Source organism: Mandrillus leucophaeus, unplaced genomic scaffold, assembly GCF_000951045.1.
Source record: "Mandrillus leucophaeus isolate KB7577 unplaced genomic scaffold, Mleu.le_1.0 Scaffold231, whole genome shotgun sequence".
Lineage (NCBI taxonomy): Eukaryota > Metazoa > Chordata > Mammalia > Primates > Cercopithecidae > Mandrillus > Mandrillus leucophaeus.
Window position 1 is genome coordinate 3,290,729 of NW_012102377.1, and position 23,526 is coordinate 3,314,254.

A 23,526-nucleotide genomic window follows, 5' to 3' on the forward strand; every position below is an offset into this window, starting at 1 on the left:
GAGCCACCGCGCCCGGCCGATTACCGTTTTTTTTAAAAGGTACTTATTTTAACTATATTCACTGCTACAACAGGACCAGTAACAACTGTATTTATAAAAACAAAAACAAAAACAAAACTGCCATGCAGTTACAGAATTACTTAATACAGAAAACACGAAAATACACTTTTTTTTTTCTACAAACAAGACTAGCTTATAGCAAATTCTCTATAGCTAAGGGTCAATTTAAAATCCTTGGCTTATATCTCCCCCTCACTCAATGACTATACGATACAAACTAATTTTATTAACACCTTAAGCAAAACATAGTAGAATTTCACAAAATGTACAAGATTTCAATATTTAAGGAACTGGTGTTAGAAAGCGGAAGTGGCTTTCAGGTCTTCCAATCTTTCTCTCAAGTAATAAAGCTCTGCCGTGGGAAATTACCTGCAAATTTTTTTTTTTTTTTCCGTTTTCCCACTATGTTTTTTTTCTAGATATGTAAGCTTACTCCATTAACCAAAATCTCAGCTTGATCATTCTTGATAAGTACCTAATCGATATACAATTTTTTTCTGCCTTAAATATGTATAACAGGACAGAGCCCTTAAATCTGATTCAATTATTAATTCCCAATTTACAGGTGCTACTGTGAGCTAACAGAACTTATCAATGCCTTTATTGTACTTTACCAGCCAAATTTAGAAGGTTGGAATTAGTCTCTCCTATGTAGTATTCTGTCAGTTTGTCCACCTTGCACTTTTAATTTTGCTTCTAATGGTAAAGTGCCCTATCCCTTGAAATAATCTACATTTTGGGAGGGATAATTCTTCATTGTGCCAGGCTGTCCCATGCACTGAAGGGCATGAGTGTCTTTAGCCTTAAATGCCAACAGAAGCCCCGAGTAAATATGACAACCAAAAAAGTGCCCCTACACATTTCTCAGCATCCTCTGGAAGGACAGGTTACTGCCTCTATTTGAAAGCCACTGGCACAACTTTGGTTTTCAGGCTCTTATGGCATTTATTTTAATTGCCCAGACATCAATTCCATCTAAATTCTTAGTTGTAGCCTGGTTCCTTGAATTTGCTGGAAGGTGTTTCAATAGTTAAGACAGGACTTTGGAACAATAATTTTTAAACTGTATAATACTTGAGAGGATCTATGAATATAAGTTGGGTCCTGTTTATAATTAGTTTTACATAGCAAACTTTAAGATTGCCTTTTCACGGTTAACAGAGGTTTAGAAACTACCGTTTTGGCACAAAGCAGATTATCTTAATGGAAATACAGAATTATTGAAATCTGTGAATAAGACTGCTTTTAAATATTTCTACTTGTGTGCTATCTTAAATATAGAACGTGTTCCACAGTTCCAAATTTTAGAATCCATTTCTAGCATCTAAAAAAATCTGATACTGTATCATTTTAAAACAAAGTGTTTACTTTAAGCAGGATTTTTTTAAATACAGCAGCAACATCCACGCAGATAAGACAAAAAAGCTAAAACATCTCACACCTCCTAATCCCGGAGTGCAAAAATCTTTTTTCCTCATCCTTTTTGATAGGGCCAAACTTGTGTCTACAGTAAAAAAAAAAAAATAATTACTAACTGGCAACCATTAAGATTCTATACTTACCATAGTCCTTTAATAGGCAAGCTGATAAAATAGCCCCTAGTTATAAAAAAAAATCCAAGGAAAACCCCCAATAATTAGTCTTATCTCCAAATTGCAGGAAATCTCCTATATCAGCAACTTAAAAATGATTCTAATGACTTCCTCTATCAGTAATGTCAGTATCACTGAGGTGGGTGATGGGGAGGGAAGAGGGAAGAAATTTGTCAGTATTACCTTCGGACTCAGAAATGTTTAAAAAAGAGTCTCAAACATTTTGATAGTTACAAAACACCTCCACTGTATGTATCATCTTCCTTTTCGGAAACTTATGAACTTGCTATGTGAGTTTCTGCAAATTGGTTCAAAAGCACATTTAAAGAGTTGATAATTTAAGACTATATGAATCAGAATTTTAACACTCCATTAAAACAAGAGCTGAAATTTTTGGCATATATCTTCAGAACACCTAAAAAACAGACCGCAAATTCAACTCACATTAATACTAAATCTCTTTAAAATTAACTATATCATAAAAGACAACGACTTTGTCATTAAACTAAGTTTTAAAAAAGGTGGCATTCTCATGTTTCAGTCCCATGCTGCCATTTGAGATGAAAAAAAAAGGCAACTGTCAGAATTTTAATTGTGATCAGTTTGGACGGCTGGTACTTGGTACTTTCTCACAATCCAAATTAGTAAACTTGAAAACGCAAACCGATTTTTGCTTTTAGAATTAAATTCTTGTAGAATTAAAGTCTTATGGATTAGATTCATTTCTTTCTCTCACAAGATCATCCCAACCCGGCTCCATTTCAGTTGTGGCAACCCGAAACAGGGCTTGGAGATGCTCATCTGTCAACGGCTGACTCAAAGTGTGTTGGTTTCGTGTCAAATATGAAAAAGCCTTTTCGCAGATTTGGTTACTATCAAACAAGGATGCGACCTTACAGGCAACCCCTTTGATAATTGGGTAAGATTCAGCAGACAATCCAGCATAAAACTGCCCCAAGTCTTTGATTCTGTATTCATTCCAAAGATTAGTGTTTGCCTGAAGTTTTGTCAGCTCCACCCTCACTGAAATAGGTGCATATTCAGGTTTAAAGTTAAATGGATTTGAAAAAAGTTCTAAGTCCTTTTTAATGAACCTGAGGTCCTTAAAATGCCTCTCAAATTCTTTTTGTAGACGACAGATCACCATTTGATACCTATCAGGATCAAATATTTTTTGATCTTCCTTATTTTGCTGTTTTAGCTCATCAACAACTTCTCTGAGGGCAGGAAAGTCTGTTAGATTTTTTTCCTCAATATGTCTTTGAAATAAATTCAGCTTAACTTCGAAAGTACAAATATGGTCAAAGGCAGCAGCAGCAAAGACTTTACTAACTCCTAATTCTTCACTGAGTTCTCGAAGGTGTTCCATAATGTCTACCAAGAAGCCAAAGTCACAAAGCCATTGTTTGTCTGAGAAGTGGACTGTTGTTGCCCCTACTGAAACCAAGAAAGCTTCCAGTTCTTTTCTTAGAGAGAATATTAGTTTTAAAGTTTTCCCTCTCCTAAGCCAATTGTTCAGACATCGTCCATTAACCCTTTCGCCATGCTCTGATTCAGATTCAGTTAGTAAAGTCTGAAATTCAGGTCGCCTAACGCCTCTGGTCTTAATCAAAACTATCCATTCGGATATGGTATTTATGATCTGATTAACATCTACATCATAGGAGCTCAACAGTTCCAAGTGAAGAAATCCTGAATAATGAATCACATTCCAACAGTTGGGGCTTACAGCCTTTTCTCTCATGTATGAGACGAGTCCTGAGTTCTCACCAATCATCCTCAAAGTATGGGTCGTAGTCAGTCCAACCATTCTCTGCAAGCTAAGCCCTGCTGTCTGCAGGGCCTCTAGGATTGCCGACATGAGCGCACCAACACTGAAATGATGAGTCAGGTTGATTATGGTCAGAAGATCTTCTTGCACCTCCAGCTCAGGGCCTACCCCGCGGATAAAGACCAGGAGGTAGTTCTCATAGGCCACAAAAGCCTGGTCGTCCAAGGCAAGAGAATAGGCTTTAAAGTCCCTGGCTCGGTTAAAAAGCTGGCTGCGTAGATTCTCGTCAATGCTCAGGATCCTCTGCCTTGTGATCTCTGGAGATAAGTCAATGCCTTGCAAGACGCTTACATGCTCGGGCAGTACCTCTCTCAGCAATACCTCCATACACTGGTATACAAAGTCCCCCTCACCCCAGCCGCGACCCTTCAAGGCCAAGAGGCGGCAGAGCCCGAGGCCTGCACGAGCAGCTCTCTCTTCAGGAGTGAGCGAGGCCACGGGCAAGTCGCCCTGACGCAGACGCTCCACCAGGGCCGCGCGCTCGCCGTCTGCCACATACCGCTCGTAGTATTCGTGCTCAGCCTCGTAGTGGCGCCTGACGTCGCGTTCGCGGGTAGCTACGATGAGGCGGCGACAGACCAGGCACAGGGCCCCGTCGCCCTCCGGAGGCTCCACCACCAAATAACGCTGGGTCCACTCGGGCCGGAAAACTAGAGCCTCATCGACTTCCATCTTGCTTCTTTTGGGCGTCATCCACATTCTGCGGGAGGCCACAAGACCAGGGCCAACGTTAGAAAGGCCGCAAGGGGAGAGGAGGAGCCTGAGAAGCGCCAAAGCACCTCCTCCGCTCTGCGACAGATCACCTCAGCGGAGGCACACAAACCCAGCTCCGGAATCTCTGTCCCTATTGGCTGGATATTTCGTATTCTCCGAGCTCCAAAAACGAACCAATAGGAAGAGCGGACAGTGATCTCTCTAATGCGCAAGCGCATATCCTTCTAGGTAGCGGGCAGCAACCGCTTCAGGGAGGGACGAGGAGACCCAGCAACCCACAGAGTTGAGAAATTTGACTGGCATTCAAGCTGCCCAATCAATAGCTGCCGCTGAGGGTGGGTCTGGGCGGCGTAAGCTACAGCTTGAAGGAAGAACGTGAGCACGAAGCACTGAGGCGATTGGCTGAAGGCACTTCCGTTGAGCATCTAGACGTTTCCTAGACTCCGCTGGCGCCAAAATGTCGTTCGTGGCAGGGGTTATTCGGCGGCTGGACGAGACAGTGGTGAACCGCATCGCGGCGGGGGAGGTTATCCAGCGGCCAGCTAATGCTATCAAAGAGATGATTGAGAACTGGTACGGAGGGAGTCGAGCCGGGCTCACTTAAGGGCTACGACGTAACGGGTCGCTCCTTTCAATGGTGCGGACACGCCTCCTTGCCCGAGCAGAAGCATGTACAGCGCATGCCCACAACGGCGGAGGCCGCGGGGTTCCGTGACGTGACAGTCAGGCCTTCTCCCTTTCCACAAACCGTGTGTTTTCTTTACCGCTCTCGCGAGACCTTTTAAGGGTTGTTTGGAGTGCAAGTGGAGAAATATACTCAGTGTTGTCGTAATGGTACCGTTAACTAAGGAAGCCACTTAATTTAAAATGATGGTATGCAGAAGATGCAAAGTTGAAAGATGTGTAAAAGCTTAGGATGGGGAAAAAAACCTTTTTTTCAGAGTATACTGCGTTACTGTTTTCTTGCTTTTCATTCATTCCAGAAATCATCTGTACACATCCAAAGGCACAATTCATTTTGAGTTTCATTCAAAACAAATCGTTTGTAGTTTTAGGACAGGCTGATGCACTCTGGGCTTGACTTCTGATTACCCTATTGTTAGATTAGTGACCCCACTTAGTGTTTTCCTGTCCTTTACTTGGGAGGGCGCAATTCGAAGATACCAGATTTCATGGGTCATCCGTGGATTTTGAAGCTTATAACTGTCACAAAAAATGTGCAGGGAAGAAATTTGAAACGTGGAAGGAAAAGTGAGTGTGGACTATAAACTTCCAAAAAGACATGCCCAAAATACACCTAAACGTTATGTCAGATCATTTTGTTAAAATCAGTTGATGTTAGTGAAGTCCGCATATTAATAGAAAAAAGAATGCTTCAGTTAGGAGTGGTAGGTTTCTAGAGGGATTTATTGTGAAAGTATAAACTATTCAGGGCAATGGGACTGAAAGAACAGTGGGTAGAAAGGACCACTGAAGGAAAGGAAGAGAATTGGAAGGTAGATGAAAGAAGGAACAAGAAATGGGGGAATGTTTTCTTCTTTTCACTTGTAATAGTAGTAACAGAAGCAGTGGCAGACTTGCATTTGTTTCTACTATGTTAGAATGAATGACAGAACAACTGGGCCTATTATTGTACTGTGCCAGAATACTGTAAAACAAAACTGAACGTACTAGCTTGGTGGCTTGTAATTAATTCCTTAAGTGGAGATTTTTTATTTTATTTTATTTTATTTTTTTGAGTTGGAGTCTCACTTTGTCACCCAGGCTGGAGTGCAGTGGTGCGATCTCAGCTGACTGCAACCTCTGCCTCACGGGTTCAAGGGAGATTCTCCTGCCTCAGCCTCCCGAGTAGCTAGGACTGTAGGCGTGTGCCACCACGCCTGGCTAATTTTTTGGATTATTGTATATTTTTTTGAGATGAAATTTCACTCTTATTGCCCAGGCTGGAGTGCAATGGCACGCTCTCGGCTCACCGCAACCTCCACCTCCTGGGTTCAAGTGATTCTCCTACCTCAGCCTCCCGAGTAGCTGAGATTACAGCCATGTGCCACCATGCCCGGCTAATTTTGTATTTTTAGTAGAGACAGGATTTCACCATGTTAGTCAGGATGGTCTCGATCTCCTGACCTCAGGTGATCCACCCACCTCGGCCTCCCAAAGTGCTGGGATTACAAGCGTGAGCCACCGCGCCTGGCTCAAGTGGAGATTTTTATATGGAGTCCAGCTATACTCTTTTTAATATATAAGTTGAGCTGACTAATACAACTTCAATACAGGGGCCCATGAGAAGGGTCTATAATGTTTCAGTAACTTATTGTCTTCCTTCTTTTTTTTTTAAGATGAAGTCTTACTCTGTTGCCCAGGCTGAGTGCAGTGGTGTGATCTTGGCTCACGGCAACCTCTGCCTCCTGGTTTCAAGCGATCTTCCTGCCTCAACCTCCAAAGTAGCTGGGAATACAGGCGTGCACAACCACGCCCGGCTAATTTTTTTATTTTTAGTGGAGATGGGGTTTTGCCATGTTGGCCAGGTCTTGAACTCCTGACTTCAGGTGATCCGCCCACCTCGGCCTCCCAAAGTGCTGGGATTACAGACATGAGCCCCCATGCCCAGCCTATTGTTTCTGAATAAAGAATTGTCTATGTGGGGAAGAGATAACTCTTTCTCGTGCAGCCCATGATAGAAAATTTGTTTTCTCTAGCAGGTGGTCTATGCTTGTAGGCTACTCTTTGAAAGCACAAAAAATGTATTGACTTCTTTTTTTTTCTTTTTTTTTTTTTTTGAGATGGAGTTTTGTTCTTGTTGCCCAGGTTGGAGTGCAATGGTGTGATCTCAGCTCATCGCAACCTCCACCTTCTGGGTTCAAGTGATTCTCCTGCCTCAGCCTCCCAAGTAGCTGGGATTACAGGCATGTGCCACCATGCCCGGCTACTTTTGTATTTTTAGGAGAGATGGGGTTTCTCCATGTTGGTCAGGCTGGTCTCGAACTCCTGACCTCAGGTGATCCACCCGCCTTGGCCTCCCAAAATGCTGGGATTACAGGCGTGAGCCATTGCCCCTGGCCAAAAAATTGATTGACTTCCTAAAGATTTATTAACTTTCTGCATTACTGTTTTTTTCTAACCTGCATCATAAATATAAAAGGGAATAGTAGAGAAAATCGTTCAGAATTTGTATCTTTTAGGGACATTTTATTAGAGTCACTAAGGAACCTGAGGCTGAATAAAGTTCAGGTAAAAGTAAAATTAGTTAAGAAGAGGCATCTGCCAAAAGAAATCTATTTTTAACTTCTTGCTGTCTTTCCTAGAGGAACAGAAATAATGCTGAATGTCCTATTGGAAATGATGGTTGCTGTGCCGTCTGTTCCCTCTCTCACACAGTGTGTAAACTCATACAGTGTATGAGCCTGTAAGACAAAGGAAAAACATGTTAATGAGGCACTATTGTATTTGTTTGGAGTTTGTTATCATTGCTTGGCTCATATTAAAATATGTACATTAGAGTAGTTGCAGACTGATAAATTATTTTGTGTTTGATTTGCCAGTTTAGATGCAAAATCCACAAGTATTCAAGTGATTGTTAAAGAGGGAGGCCTGAAGTTGATTCAGATCCAAGACAATGGCACTGGGATCAGGGTAAGTAAAACCTCAAAGTAGCAGGATGTTTGCGCACTTCATGGAAGAGGCAGGACCTTTCTCTGTTCTGGAAACTAGGCTTTTGCAGATGGGATTTTTTCATTGAAAAGTTCAACACCAACAATAAATACTTATTGAGTACCTATTCTTTGCTGGGCACTGTTCAGGGGATGTGGCAGTGAATAAAATAGATTAAAATCTTTTCTGATGCTTACATTATAGTGATGGGAGACAAAATGGGTATAATAAATAGTATGTCAGATAGCATTAAGTGCTGTGGAGAAGACTAAAGCGGGGAGGAAGATAGTGTGCAAGCTGGAAAGGGTGCAGTTAAATTGAGTGGTTCAGGAAGGCTTCCATGTGGATGTGATATTTGAGGGACCGGTGGAAGTCAAGGAGCAAATTGTGAGGCTACCTAAAGGTATTGGCATACAGAATAATATATGCAAAGACTATTAAATGGAAGCATACCTGACGTGTTAAAGGACTATGAAGGAGGCCAGTTTGTCTAGAGGCTGAAAAGGAAAGAGTAATAGATGAGGTCTAAGTGAGAACATGTAAATCCTTGTGGGCCAAGGTAAAATCTTTAGCTTTTTTTCTGAATATGGTGGGATACTATTAGAGGGTTTTAAGCAGAGGTTGCGTGGTGTGGTGAGTTTTTTTAAAAAAATCCTTTGTCTTTCTGTGTGGAAAATAGCAGGACAGGGCAGAAGCAGTCTGTCCTGCAGACTGCTTGGTCGCAGTAAAGATGTAGGAAGCAGTGAGATTCTGGGTTGATTGTGGAGGCAAAGCTCTCAGAATTTGCTCATATAGGTTGTGAGAGAAAGAGGAATCAGGAATGATTTCAAGGTTTTGGTCTGGTAAATGGAAGAAGGAGTTGCCATTTACTAAGATGGGAAAGACTATGAAAGAAGCAGATTTTCGGAGAGATCAGAAGTTCATTTTGGGGCATGTTCAATTTAAGATGCCTGTTAGTTGGATGTTTATGTGAGTTTGGAGTGCAGGGTGGAGATTTAGGGATGAATATTTGGTGGTTGTCTGCATTGTAAAGGTATTAAAAGCCACAAGAAGGCTGGGCGCGGTGGCTCATGCCTATAATGCCAGCACTTTGGGGGGCCAAAGCAGGCAGATCACCTGAGGTCGGGAGTTCGAGACCAGCCTGACCAACATGGAGAAACCCCATCTCTACTAAAAATACATAATTAGCCGGGTATGGTGGCACATGCCTGCAATCCCTGCTACTCGGGAGGCTGAGGCAGGAGAATCACTTGAACCCAGGAGGCGGAGGTTGCAGTGAGCCGAGATTGTGCCATTGCACTCCAGCTTGGGCAACAAGAGCGAAACTCCATCTCAAAAAAAAAAAAAAAGCTTTGAGACTCACCTGTAAAGATACTCAACATCATTAGTCACTAGGAAAATGAATAAAAACCACAGTGAGATATCACTTCATACCTATTAGGATGGCTATTATCAAAAACAAAAACAAGTGTTTGCAAGGATGTAGAGACTGGAATTCTTGTGTATTGCTAGTGGGAATGTAAAATAGTGCAGGGTGCTATGGAAAATGCTGTGGCGATTCCTCAAAAAATTAAACAGAATTATCATATGATCAAATAATTCCACTTCTGAGTTATTCCCAAAAGAAGGGACACAAGCAGATATTTGTACACTCATATTCATGGCAACATTATTTACAGTAGCCAAAAGGTGAAAGCAACCTAAGCATCCATCTGTGGATGAATGGATAAACAAAATGGAATAATTTCAGCCTTAAATAGAAAGAAAATGTTGACACATGTTGCAACATATATGAACCTTGAAGACATCATCTTAAGTTAAATAAGTCGGTCACTAAAGGACAAATATTGTGTGATTCCTCTTATGAAGTTCCTAGAGTAGTCAAATTCATAGAGACAGTAGAGTGGTGATTGTCAAGGGCCAGGGGGAGCGGGGAGAATGGAAATTATTGTTTAATGGGTACAGAGTTTCCGTTTGGGGAAAATGAAAAAATTCTGGAGATGGATCATAATGATAGTTACACAGCAGTGTGAATATAGTTAATGCCACAGAACGGTACATTTAAAAATGGTTAGGATGGAAAATTTTCTGGTACATGTATTTTACTGCAATTTTAAAAAATTAGAATTTTTTTTTCCCCTTTTTTAGAGGCAGGATCTCACTCTATTGCCCACACTGGAGTGCAGTAGTGTAAGCATAGCTCACTGTAACCGTAAACTCCTGGGCTAAAGCAGTTCTCTCATCTCAGCCAGCTGAAGTAGTACCTGTAGGTGCACACCACCATGCCTGGCTATTTTTATTTTTGTTTTTGTAGAAATAAGGCCTTGCTTTGTTGCCGAGGCCTCCCAAAGTGCTGGGATTATAGGTATGAGCCATTGCGACCAACCCTGGAGATTTTTTAAAATTTTTTTTGAGACAGAGTCTTGCACTGTTGCCCAGGCTGGAGTGTAGTGGCACGATCTCGGCTCACCATAACCTCCGCCCACTCCTGGGTTCACACCATTCTCCTGCATCAGCCTCCTGAGTAGCTGGAACTATAGGCACCTGCCACCGTGCCTGGCTGATTTTTTGTATTTTTAGTAGAGACGGGGTTTCACCGTGTTAGCTAAGATGGTCTCGATCTCCTGACCTCGCGATCTGCCCACCTCGGCCTCCCAAAGTGCTGTAATTACAGGCGTGAGCCACCGTGCCCGGCCGGAGATTTCTAATAAAGAAGCTTGTCAATTAAACAAACAACAAAAAGCCCTGAGACTGAATGAGATAATCAAGAGAGTATGTGTAGATAGAGAAGAGGTCCAAGGACGGAGTCTTGGGTGACTCTGATGTCAAGAAGTGAGGACATGAGGCAGAAACAGCAGTGACTGAGAAGGAGCCACCTAGTAAGAAAGGAGGAACACCAGGACAGTGTGGTATTCTGGATTCCAAACAAGGAAGTTACTGCTAATTTTAAAGCTCTTCTCAGGCTGAGCATGGTAGCTCACACCTATAGTCCCAGCACTTTGGGAGGCTGAGGTGGGTAAATCACTTGAACTCATGTGTTTGAGACCAGCTTGGGCAACATGATGAAACCTCATCTCCACTAAAAATATAAGAAATTTAGGTCAGATGTGGTGGCCCATGCCTGTAATCCTAGCGCTTTGGGAGATAAAGGCAGCCAGATCATTTGAGGTCAGGAGTTTGAGACCAGCATCTCCAGCATGGCGAAACCCCATCTCTACTAAAAATACAAGAAAAAATTAACCGAGCATGGTGGTACATACCTGTAATCCCAGCTACTCGGGAGACTGAGACGTGAGAATTGCTTCAACCTGGGGGGTGGAGGTTGCAGCGAGCTGAGATCTCATCACTGCACTCCAGCCTGGGTGACACAAACTCTGTCTCAAAAAAAAAAAAAAAGAAAAAGAAAAAAGAAAAAAAGCTCTTCTAAGAAGATTTTTTTTCCTGGATTAAATCAAGAAAATGGGAATTCAAAAAGATTTGGAAAAATGAGTAACATAATTATTTATTCATCTTTTTGGTATCTAACAGAAAGAAGATCTGGATATTGTATGTGAAAGGTTCACTACGAGTAAACTGCAGTCCTTTGAGGATTTAGCCAGTATTTCTACCTATGGCTTTCGAGGTGAGGTAAGCTAAAGATTCAAGAAATGTGCAAAATATCCTCCTGTGATGACATTGTCTGTCATTTGTTAGTATCTATTTCTCAACATAGATAAATAAGGTTTGGTACCTTTTGCTTGTTAAATGTATGCAAATCTGAACAAAGTTAGTGAACTTTTAACTTTCTAAGATGGAGAATTGTTCATAAATAAACTATTTTACCTACAGAGACCTCTAATATTATATGTCTCTTGATGGAAGTACCCAATACCACCGATGAAGTTTTCTTGTGAAAAAATCAAATGTGAATCATATCATTACTTAGATCTAAGTACCAATATGTGAAAAATATAAGAGACAAGGAAGGTGGTAAATAATTCTGAGATTGGGAGACTACATGAAAAAAGACTTGTTCCCTTCAACAGATAGACGGCAGAGAAAAAAAGAGTAGAGAAAGGAGTAGAGAACCTGTAGATTAAAAGACATTTAAGGGGCATATGAACCTGGTCCAGTGTATGACTCTTACCTAAATCTTGATGGAGCAAACTACACAACATTTTTTTTTGAGACAAATATTTGAATACAGGTTGACTATTTGATGTCATTAAGGAGAAATTATGAATTATCTTAGTATAAAAATATTGTCGTGGGGTTTTTTTTGAGTCCTTATCTTTTAAGATATATCCTAAAGTATTTGTGGGTAAAATTATATGACATATCATAGGAGTATATGATTTAGAAAACAGATTAAAATATAAAAGGATAAAATATGATCTTATATTTTGTGACTCACTTCCTCATGGATATCTTTCTACCCAGTAAATATAGGCCTATCTAGGTTTTAATGGCTACATAGTATTCTGTTATCTGTATGTACTATAGTTGGTTTAGTTTCCTGTTGAATATTTATGCTCTTTGACTTTTTTTCCTGTTTAAGATTCTTGTTTTTTGTTTTCTTTTTTTTTTTTTGAGACAGAGTCTTGCTCTATTATCCAGGCTGGAGTGCAGTGACATGATCTCAGCTTACTGCAACCTCCACCTTCTAGGTTCAAGCTATTCTTCTGCCTCAGCCTCCTGAATAGCTGGGATTACAGGCGCGCACCACCATGCCTGGCTAATTTTTGTATTTTTAGTAGAGACAGGGTTTGGCCATGTTGGCCAGGCTGGTCTTAAACTCCTGACCTTGAGTGATCTGCCTGCCTTGGCCTTGCAAAGTGCTGGGGTTATAGGCATGAGCCACTGCATCTGGCCCTGTTTAAGGTTCTGATGAGTGTTCTTATAGGTATACTGTGTTTCGTTTAATTGTTTCCTAAGGATAAATTTATAGAAATAACATTCCTTGGTAAAAAATATATATATATATTTAAAAAACTGTATTAGTTTCCTGTTGCTGTCAAAAAATTTCCAGAAATTTAGTGGCATTAAACAATACAAATTAATCATTCTACCGTTCTGGAGATCAGAAGATATGGGTCTTACTAGGCCTCACTAGGCTAAAATCAAGGTTTTGGCAGGGCTGTGTTTCTCTATGGAGGTTCCAGGGGACCAGAGAAACTATTTTACAGTAGTTATTTTAAGGGAATGAAAGTGAAGATGGGGTTGGGCAGTCAAAGAGGCTATTACTTTTCATTTTTGGCCTTTCAGTAGTTTGAATTTTTTTATCATATACATGTATTACTTTAATTTTTAAAAAGTAAAAGGCAGGTGTGATTCAGTCTCTGTAATTTAGATCAATTTACAGCAAACTAGGGTGGTCTCATGTATCGTCTTACTCACAGTGACCACTTGATTATTCCAAGAAGGGACAATTTCCAAGACTTGGTTTACACTGAGACTGCCCCTGATTTTAAGGATACCTTAGATCAAACTCTAGGAAGGCAGTTTCATTTTGGCCTTGCAGCTACCTGGGTCATTTTCCAAGCCCATGGCCTCCTGGAGTCTTCGCCTAGCTGTAGGTTATCTTTGTGGCTATTATTTCACTGTAATTACACAGGGAAGATTTATTGAGGGATTTCTGTGTACCAGCCATGGTTCTCAGCACTTTGTATTAACTCTTACTCCTGACAGTAACTGTACAGAGGTTCTGCTGTTACCCAGTTTTACATGAGGGAAACGTGGCCAGAGGACACAGTTAGAAAATGGCAAAGTGGGAATTAGAAACTAGGCAGTTTGACTCCAGAGTCTGTGCCCCTGTCCACTTGGCTCCACTGCTGGGGAAGAGGCCTCTGAAGCAGCAGGACCATCTGCTGTGCCGTGTGTAATGGCAGTCTGTCTTCCTGGTGTGATGTTGTGTTCTACTCTGCATTTTCATGTCTTTCCTTATACAGGTCTCAAAATCATTTACTTTTTTTTTTTTTTTTTTGAGACGAAGTCTCACTCTGTTGCCCAGGCTGGAGTGCAGTGGCACAATCTCCACTCACTGCAACTTCTGCCTCCCAGGTTCAAGTGATTCTCCTGCCTCAGCCTGCCAAGTAGCTCGGATTACAGGCACATGCCACCACAGCTGGCTAATTTTTGTATTTTTAGTAGAGTTGGTATTTCACCATGTTGGCCAGGCACTTCTTGAACTCCTGACCTCAGGTGATCCACCCACCTAGGCCTTCCAAAGTGCTGGGATTACAGGCGTGAGCCACTGCGCCCAGCCTTATGTTTTTTAATGGTGCAAATTAGCTCAATTACATAAACCAGGAAAATCCAGCTAGAACCTGGTGATCTCTGAGACTGACCCATGTGCCTTTCAATGAACTGAACTTGCCACAGCTGTATTTACTGTCTAATGAGATGCTGTCACACAGACCCCATCATAGCACAGTTCCTGAGTTACACCTTTACATACTGTAATATCCTTCTTGTGAAAAAAGATACAGATTCCAAAGGTCTGAGAGACCAATCTTGGTTATAAAGGGGAAAAATGGTCATGGGTTTTTAAAATTTGTTTTGTCTTAATAGCATAATTTCAAATTTACATTTCTAAATGAATAATTGCTTATATAAAGCAGTTTTGAGTAACAACGTAAAACACTATCTATTTGGAGTGATTCCTTTACCCACTTCTGAAGGCAAGTTTTGAAAAGTACTAGAAGACACTTCATTGAGAATATTATTAAACATGCCTATAGTTCTACCACCTGAACACAATTGCTTATTAACACATTAATGTTTTGGACTTTTTAATACATATTTTTCACTTGTTCTAGTAATTATGCTGCAGATTGTTTGATCATTTTTTTTTCAGCATGTCATCAAAGTGAGCAAAGTGCTTCTCATTGCCACATATTAATAAAAAATGGAAGAGGCAGTTCAGATAACCTCTCCCTTTGATGAGGTGACAGTGGGTGACCCAGCAGTGAGTTTTTCTTTCAGTCTATTTTCTTTTCTTCCTTAGGCTTTGGCCAGCATAAGCCATGTGGCTCATGTTACTATTACAACAAAAACAGCTGATGGAAAGTGTGCATACAGGTATAGTACTGACTTCTTTTACTCATATATATTCATCCTGAATGTATTTTTTGCCTGGATCTCAGAGTAATCCTGCCTCAACACCAGTGTTATCTTTTTTGGCAGAGATCTTGGGTACGTTTTCTTTTCTCCCTATTGATAAATTGATAATCCACGACGATGATTATTAGGTAATACTCTTACTTCATGGATTCTTAAAAGATATGATATAATGTATTACAAGTGCCTAGCAAGGTGTCTGTTACACATAGGTGTTCTAAGTAAATGGTAGCTGCTAATGTAATTTCTGCCCCTTTGCCCTTCAGTTGGGGTATTGCTTTGGACTGATTAGAGGGCTGTGGCTGGGATGCTAAAGGTTCATGTTTCCTTAGCTGGCTCCTGAGCCACCAGCTCCCACCACCTGTGTATGCCTGTGCTGGTTTGCCTTCCCACAAGTAGCTGCTCTCTGTCTGTTATGCTGGCACAGTTTTCAGAAGCTGATGAATGGCCTTGAAACAGAACAAAAATGGGATTCAGGATAACAAAATCGCACCTTTGTTTTTATAAGCACTGGCCATTCACTAGTTGAAGACTGGTGGGAGTACCTAATTCATGCCAAAAAAAAGATAATTTTTAAAAATCACTCAGATTGTTTGTAGATTAAAAGGGAAAATAGGCTGGTTATAGTGACTTTGCCTGTGACTTTGGGAGGCTGAAGTGGGAGGATTGCTTGAAGTCAGTTTGAGACCAGCCTGGGAAACAGAGCAAGACCCCGTCTCTACAGAAAATTTTTAAAAAATTAGTTGGGTATGGTGATGCACATCTGTAGTCTTAGCTACTCCAGAGGCAGGAAGATTGCTTGAGCCCAGCAGTTTGAGGCTGCAGCAAGCTATGATTACACCACTGTACTCCACCCTTAAAAAATAAATAAATAAAAAAGGGAAAATATCTTCAACAAAGGATAGTTCTGTCTGTTTCTCAGTCTTCCTCAACAGATAAATGTGTGAAGTAATGGAAGGTGGAAATTTCAGAGTACATAACATTAATGCTAGGGGCGTCTGACTCTGTGTGAATTATAATTGCCCTAGATCTAGATGGGCTGATAATATTAGAATCCCCTGTCACTAACTGAAGAGAGAGTTGTGAGTTAATGCCTTCCTAGATAACCTAGATTATAGACTCATTATCTTGGCAACCAGCCCCTTCCAATGTGCTCTCAGTCTGCCTTTCCAGCCCCTTCTCTCTACCTATTCCCAGCTGCCATGTATTCTAAAGCCTCTATGCTTTCATTTTTGTTTTTGCCTTCCTGGATGGTCTTTCCTGCTGTGTCCACCTGAAACCATTCCTCTCTAAAGAACAGGTGAATTGCCGGCTCTCTGGGATGCTTTTACTCACCCTCACTCCCACCCCAGGCTGAGTGGACCCTTCTCTAGATCACTTAGCATGTTGGTCTACAGTTAGGTAAAAAGTCTACGCATCACTAGATGAAGAGCTTTCTTTTTTTTTTAATTTAATTTTTTTTTTTTGACACGTCGTCTCCCTGTGTCACCCAGGCTGGAGTGCAGTGGTGCGATCTTGGCTCACCGAAAGCTCTGCCTCCTGGGTTCACGCCATTCTCCTGCCTCAGCCTCCTGAGTAACTGGAACTATAGGCACCCGCCACCATGTCCCACTAATGTTTTGAATTTTTAGTAGAGATGGGGTTTCACTGTGTTAGCCAGGATGGTCTTGATCTCCTGACCTCGTGATCCACCCCCCTTGGCCTCCCAAAGTGCTGGGATTACAGGCATGAGCCACCACGCCCGGCCCCAAGACCTTTCTTTATTACCAGGGCTTCCACAGACCTGACACATGGTAGCTCTTCAATAAATAATTGCAGAATTACTGGAAAATTTTACTGTTAACTTAGGCAGTGGCAAAACCATTGTTTGGTAGCTTAGGATAGCAAGTAAATAGGAACATTTGCTAGAAAAACAGATATTTTTAAAAATCCAATTCAAGGACTGGGTGTGGTGGCTCATGCCTGTAATCCCAGCACTTTGGGAGGCCGAGGCAGGCGTATCTCGGAGTTCGAGACCAGCCTGACCAACAGGGTAAAACTCCGTCTCTACTAAAAATACAAAATTAGCTGGGTGTGGTGGTGGGCATCTGTAATCTCAGCTACTTGGGAGGCTGAGGCAGAAGAATCTCTTCAACCCTGGTAGGCGGAGGTTACAGTGAGCTGAGATTGCGGCATTGCACTCCACCCTGGGAAACGAGCAAAACTCCATCTCAAAAAAAAAAAAAATCAAATTCAAATGATTATGGAAGTAGTGGAGAAATAAACAGGAAAATGATAAATAATTAAGACAATGTATAATATGGCTATATTTTAATCTGTTGTTGGTATGGTTTTCTTTTTTCCCTTGGGATTAGTATCTGTCTCTCTACTGGATATTAATTTCTTATATTTTCTCATTAGAGCAAGTTACTCAGATGGAAAACTGAAAGGTCCTCCTAAACCATGTGCTGGCAATCAAGGGACCCAGATCACGGTAAGAATGGTACATGGGAGCGTAAATTGTTGAAGCTTTGTTTGTATAAATATTGGAATAAAAATTAAAATTGTCTCTGAGTTTTCAGGGTAATAATAAAATGAATTTGCACTAGTCAATGGAGATCCCAAGATATCATCCTCTAAGCAAGATAAATGACTATTGGCTTTTGTGGCATGGCAGCCTGCGACCTCGTCTTTTTTAAGGGCTAGGAGATTCTTTACTGGGATGGCAAAAATCAATGGCAGGGTAGTTGGCATTGAAAGAAGATTAAGCTTGACTCCAGAGGTGTGGGTTAGAGCCCAGCCTTGTCACTCAATGGTTGTACGTCCAGAGGCAAGTCACTTAACATCCCTTAACCCCAGTTTTCTCATCTATCAAATGAAGCAAAGAATACTTGCCCTCTTGACTTAAAGGGTGTCTGATGAGACATATGACTGTATCATTAGCTGGGAGAAAGTCCATCATGCTGTCTATGTATAGTGCCTCAAGTTGGTCTCTTTCCCTTCTGTGATTCCACAAAGCACCCTGCTGTCATGTTATGCATCCTGCCCCTCCACCCAAGTCCCATCTAGAGCATATCTTCTCGAAGTCCACTGTAACCTGCCTAATCCTAGGTGTGACGAGGCAGGCAGGAGGCAGAAAAAAATGTGTGTTTTGCAATACATGTTAAGAGAGATCTTGGGCTGGGCACAGTGGCTCACACCTGTAATCTTAGCACTTTGGGAGGCCAAGGCGGGCGGATCATCTGAGGTCGGGAGTTCAAGACCAGCCTGACCAACATGGAGAAACCTCATCTCTAATAAAAATACAAAATTAGCCAGGTGTGGTGGCGCATGCCTGTAATCCCAGCTACTCAGGAAGGCTGAGGCAGGAGAATTGTTTGAACCCGGGAGGCGGAGGTTGTGGTGAGTCGAGATCGCGGCCTTGCACTCCAGCCTGAGCAACAAGAGTGAGACATGGTCTCAAAAAAAAAAAAAAAAAAAAGAGAGAGATCTTATACCACAGTGACCACAGTGTGATTTCCAAGAACTTCAAATGATCTAAGAAATTTTGTGATTATTATTAGCTTGAAAAATATCTTTTTTTTTTTTTTTTGAGACAAAAGTCTCAGTCTGTTGCCCATGCAGAAGTGCAGTGGCATGATCTCAGCTCACCGCAGTCACTGCCTCCTGAGTTCAAGCAGTTGTCCTGCCTCAGCCTCCTGAGTAGCTGGGATTACAGGCATGCGTCACCATGCCTGGCTCATGTTTGTATTTACATGTGTGTCCCACTAAATCATGTACTCTTCTGAGCAAGATCATGCTTTGTCTTCATATTTTCTGCACAAAGCAAAGACCCTGACACACAGATAGCCCCCAGTGCGTAGTTGAGAAATCAGTGAATGAATGTGGGAGGCAGGAAAAATGTCCTTTAATTCTTCTGTTAATGCTGTGTTATCCCTGGCCTCAGTCAGTTCTTAGAACTGAGCTGTTGGTAAATATAATTGGATTCACTATCTTAAGACCTAACTTTTGCTAGGACATCTTGGGTTGTATTTTCATATACTTCTATGATTTTACAAGAAAAATCGATCTTCTGTGCAGGTGGAGGACCTTTTTTACAACATAGCCACGAGGAGAAAAGCTTTAAAAAATCCAAGTGAAGAATATGGGAAAATTTTGGAAATTGTTGGCAGGTACAGTCCAAAATCTGGGAGTGGGTCTCTGAGATTTGTCACCAAGGTAATATGTTCTAGTGTTCATAAATTGTGAACAGTTGCTGAGCTAGATGGTGAAAAGTAAAACTAGTTTCTGGTCAAGGTTTAGCCACCAATTTTGCACTTTCTCTCATCTCCCCAGGAAAGAGCAGTTGGTCTTTAGATCAATGAGAGCTCTTTGATGGCCGCAAAACAAACTGACTCTAGCCAACTTGAGCTAAAAAGAAATTTAGTGGAAGGCTGAGTTACAACATGAAGTGTGTGCAGTTGCCCCTTGGAGAGAATAAGAACCAGGGTGCCTCTGGGACTTAATGTCATTACTGTACACCAGTTGTTTTTATTCTTTTCCTGACTTTGCTCTGGAGTCAGTTTACTAACAGTGCATTCGATGATCATGTGCCCATATCTATGGGGAGAAGGTTCTTGATTGGCAGTCTTATTAAGGGTGCATATCAAATAGAATGGAATAGAGGTAGTTTCCCAAAGGGTAACTACCCTTTGAGAGGCTGTTACCAGAAAAAGGAGAAGGGATTCAGGACAGATGAAAACATTATATCCATGACAAACTTACTCTGCTGGTACAGATGGTACAGATGGCTTCAGTATAGGCTCTCCGAACCCACATATCATTGATTGGGATATATAATATATATATATTTCTAAAAAAATCTAAAATGAGTCAAACATTTCACCTCTCTCTATATATATATGTATTTTGAGACAGAATTTTGCTCTTGTTGCCCAGGCTGGAGTGCAATGGTGCAATCTCGGCTCACTGCAACCTTTGCCTCCTGGGTTCAAGCGATTCTCCTGTCTCAGCCTCCCGAGTAGCTGGGATTACAGGCACATGCCACCATGCCCAGCTATTTTTTTTTTCTTTTTAGTAGAGAGGGGGTTTAATCATATTGGTCAGGCTGGTCTCGAACTCCTGACCGCAGGTGATCCACCTACCTCAGCCTCCTAAAGTGCTAGGATTACAGGCGTGAGCCACTACGCCTGACCATTTTTCAGTATTTCTTTTTTTTCTGAATCAGAGTTTCACTCTTGTTGCCTAGGCTGGATGGAGTACCATGGTGTGATCTCAGCTCACCGCAACCTCTGCTTCCCAGGTTCAAGCGATTTGCCTGCTTCAGCCTTCTCGAGTAGCTGGGATTACAGGCATATGCCACCATGCCTGGCTAATTTTGTGTTTTTAGTAGAGATGGGGTTTCTCCATGTTGGTCAGGCTGGTCTCGAACTCCTGACCTCAGATGATCTGCCCGCCTCGGCCTCCCAAAGTGCTGGGATTACAGGCATGAGCCACCGCACCTGGCCCATTTTTCAGTATTTCTAAAAAAATCTAAAATGAGTCAAACATTTCACCTCAATAAAATGACACAGGTTTATACATTAAGTGTCTTTGCTTTTTCTTGAAATTTTATAAATCAGTGTCAGAATATTCATTACCTCCTAAAAATAAAGGAGTTCTAGTTGACTGTTTTGGTTCTAGGTGTGGTAAAGTGAAACATTGTTACTTAAATGCATTTTGCTAGGCACAATCCTTCCCTTCACAAGCTCCGTAGAGAAAAGAGAAATAAATGACTGCCAACCAAGAAAAGGTTGGGAGATACTGGAATAAGACCCAGGGGCAGGAAGAAGTCAGTGAGGAGGGCGTATTGAGGGCTCTGAGAGAGAGTAAAAGCAGGGCTTGTTAGAGCTAGCTTCTCAAGATGTCCTTGAGGCAAACCAGACCTTTGGGACACTCTGAAAATAAAACTGAAAGTGAAAAGATTGTGGGCCAAATGTGGTGGCTCACGCATGTAATTCCAGCACTTTGGGAGGCCGAGGCGGGCAGATCACCTGAGGTCAGGAGTTTGAGACCAGCCTGGCCAACATGGTGAAACCCTAAAAGTACAAAAAGAATTAGCTGGGCCTAGTGGCAGGCGCCTATAATCCCAGCTACTCGGGAGGCTGAGGCACGAGAATCGCTTGAACCCAGGAGGTGGAGGTTGCAGTGAACCGAGATCGTGCCATTGCACTCTAGCCTGGGCAACAAGAGTGAAACTCTGTCTCAAAAATAAATAAAAATAAATAAAAAAGAGATTGTGGTGTGATATCCTGGATTCTATCAGCAACCTATAAAAGCAGAGAGGAGCCTGTGTTTTGATTCAGTCACATTTAGCATTTATATCTCTATGAAGTTTCTGCTGGTTTATTTTTCTGTGGGTAAAATATTAATAGGCTGTATGAAGATATTTTTCTTTATGTGCACCTTTGTTTAGATTACTCAACTCCAGCAACTTATTTAACTAAAAGGGGCCTCTGCCATCTAGTGTGTGTTTTTGGCAACTTTTTTCTTACTCTTTTGTTTTTCTTTTCCAGGTATTCAATACACAATGCAGGCATTAGTTTCTCAGTTAAAAAAGTAAGTTATTGGTTTATGGGGGATGGTTTTGTTTTATGAAAAGAAGAAGGGATTTTTAATAGTTTGCTGGTGGAGATAAGGTTATGATGTTTTCAGTCTCAACCGTGAGACAATAAATCCTTGTGTCTTCTGCTGTTTGTTTATCAGCAGGGAGAGACAGTAGCTGATGTTAGGACACTACCCAATGCCTCAACTGTGGACAATATTCGCTCCATCTTTGGAAATGCTGTTAGTCGGTATGTCGATAACCTATATAAAAAAATCTTTTACATTTCTTATCTTGGTTTATCATTCCATCACATTATTTTGGAACCTTTCAAGATAGTACCTGCCTTAAGAATTTGCTTTAGTCAAATACACAGGCTTGTTTTACGCTTCAGATTTGTTAATGGAGTTCTTATTTCATGTAATCGACACTTTCTGGGTGCATGTAATCTTCTAGATGCTGTGGCGTGAATCGTGTTCTTTCAAGGTCTTAGTCTTGAAAATATTTGTAGTGTAGTAGAATTATTTTATCCTCCAATGCTCCTTCTTTTCCTTGTATTTCCAGTATCATCACTTTAGGATTTCACTTATTTATCATTCAACGTTTATTAATTGCCTCTCATATTCCAGACTTTGTGCTAGAAGTTAGGGATATAAAGACAAATAAAGTATTTCCTGCCCTTGAAGACTAGATTTGTCTCACTAAATCTTCATTTTCAAGAAAAGCATAAGAGGGGAAGGTGCTTGCATTATGGATTCCTCATAGTGCTCCTCTCTGCATATAAAAACCACCATTTCCATCATAGATTCCTAGCTGTCTCAGGACTTTATAAAGCCCAAAGTGCCTATGTCATAATCTGAGGGGAAAAATACTGAGACCCTTCCATATATGGGAGGTATATGGATGAGACAGCTCCTGACTTCATTTTTCCCAGAAATCTGAAAAGCAGCAGCAGTCATCCCAGAGCCCAGTTTCTACTTTGAAGGACAAATTTTTTATTCTTTGAGCTAAACCGACTAAGGAACAATTAGTTTGCTTTTAATTTACTATTTTCATTCTAATCGCGAATGAATTAGTTTTTTAAAACTGCTCCCAGAGCGAAGGGAGAGCTCTGCTTGTACAGTGTAACTTTTCAGAGCTTCTTTAACTAGATTTTAAGATCAGAATTAGTTGTTAGGAAATCTTAGGGATTGTACAAGTTTAGAAATCCTCTAGAGCAGCAGTTCCCAAAGCAGGCTTCCAGAACACTAGCTTCTTGAGGCATTTTGAGAAAAAAGAGTTGCTGGTTCAGTGTGTATGGGAAGTGCTACAAGCCATACCCTCCGTTGAAGACACTCAGACCACACATTACTGCATAAAAAGCTTCCACCAGCCATTCGGCAAACCCTTATTGAATGTCTGCTATTTCCTGGGTATTTTGCTATATGGTAGGGATATAGTAGTGAATAAAGAAGAAATGATGCTTGCCCTCAGCTGACTTTTCAGTTGGAAAGACACATGAAATAATTATGCCATTCATTAGCAGATTGTCCTTGATGCCTCACTGGAAAAATAAAGGACATAATGGGAAACTCTGTAGGGTCAGAGAAAGGGATCATTAGAGAAGGTTCTTTGAAAGAAATAATTTTTGAAATATGAAGGATAAATAGAATTAACTAGGTACCAATAGGTTAAGAGTAGAGCTTTCCAGACAGGGACCAGTTCTTCGGAAGGTCTCCAGACAGAAATAAGTGTTGCTTGTCTGAGGACCTCTTTTTCACCTATTAACCTTCCCTCCCCAATAGACACTCCTGGGAACAACACACACTGTAGAACCACATTGTGGTGCTATTCGGTATAGCAAGTAATTCAGCGGAGATAAGTTCTTGGAATCTCATCTTTGGGATTTGTTTACTAAGATACATTCAAGTTTCAGCAAAATAAGGTCTCAGAGCTTGGACTCATTGTTCTGTTTTAGCAATTAGAGCAGTACCTGGCGCATAGCACAGGTGCTTGAAAACACTGACCGAGTAGGATGG

General features: G+C 41.3%; 2 protein-coding genes across 9 annotated transcripts in view; one reads left to right on the forward strand and one right to left on the reverse strand.

The window, feature by feature from the left end:
* Nucleotides 1-75: 75 nt before the first annotated feature.
* Nucleotides 76-4,572, reverse strand: EPM2AIP1 (EPM2A (laforin) interacting protein 1). Of its 2 annotated transcripts, XM_011981925.1 has the most exons (2): nucleotides 4,141-4,214; nucleotides 76-4,005 (listed from the first exon to the last, which is right to left on the reverse strand). In XM_011981925.1, exons 1-2 carry the CDS (start codon nucleotides 4,180-4,182, stop codon nucleotides 2,359-2,361), a joined length of 1,689 nt encoding a protein of 562 aa, XP_011837315.1. In that variant the 5' UTR covers nucleotides 4,183-4,214; the 3' UTR covers nucleotides 76-2,358. The 2 variants fall into 2 exon arrangements, with proteins under 2 accessions (XP_011837315.1, XP_011837314.1); XM_011981924.1 differs by having other exon boundaries at nucleotides 76-4,572.
* MLH1 (mutL homolog 1) overlaps nucleotides 4,440-23,526 on the forward strand; it is a 54,397-nt gene continuing 35,310 nt past the window's right edge. For 2 of the 7 annotated variants that reach the window (XM_011981916.1, XM_011981917.1), the window contains exons 1-8: nucleotides 4,440-4,770; nucleotides 7,740-7,830; nucleotides 11,377-11,475; nucleotides 14,834-14,907; nucleotides 17,347-17,419; nucleotides 19,006-19,097; nucleotides 21,480-21,522; nucleotides 21,670-21,758. In XM_011981916.1, the coding sequence (XP_011837306.1) occupies nucleotides 4,655-4,770; nucleotides 7,740-7,830; nucleotides 11,377-11,475; nucleotides 14,834-14,907; nucleotides 17,347-17,419; nucleotides 19,006-19,097; nucleotides 21,480-21,522; nucleotides 21,670-21,758 (677 nt within the window). In that variant the 5' untranslated portion in view covers nucleotides 4,440-4,654. Of the gene's footprint in view, nucleotides 4,771-4,882; nucleotides 4,997-7,739; nucleotides 7,831-8,265; nucleotides 8,408-11,376; nucleotides 11,476-14,833; nucleotides 14,908-17,346; nucleotides 17,420-19,005; nucleotides 19,098-21,479; nucleotides 21,523-21,669; nucleotides 21,759-23,526 lie in introns of those variants that run through there. The other 5 variants (XM_011981922.1, XM_011981918.1, XM_011981919.1 and 2 more) reach the window with 5 other exon arrangements.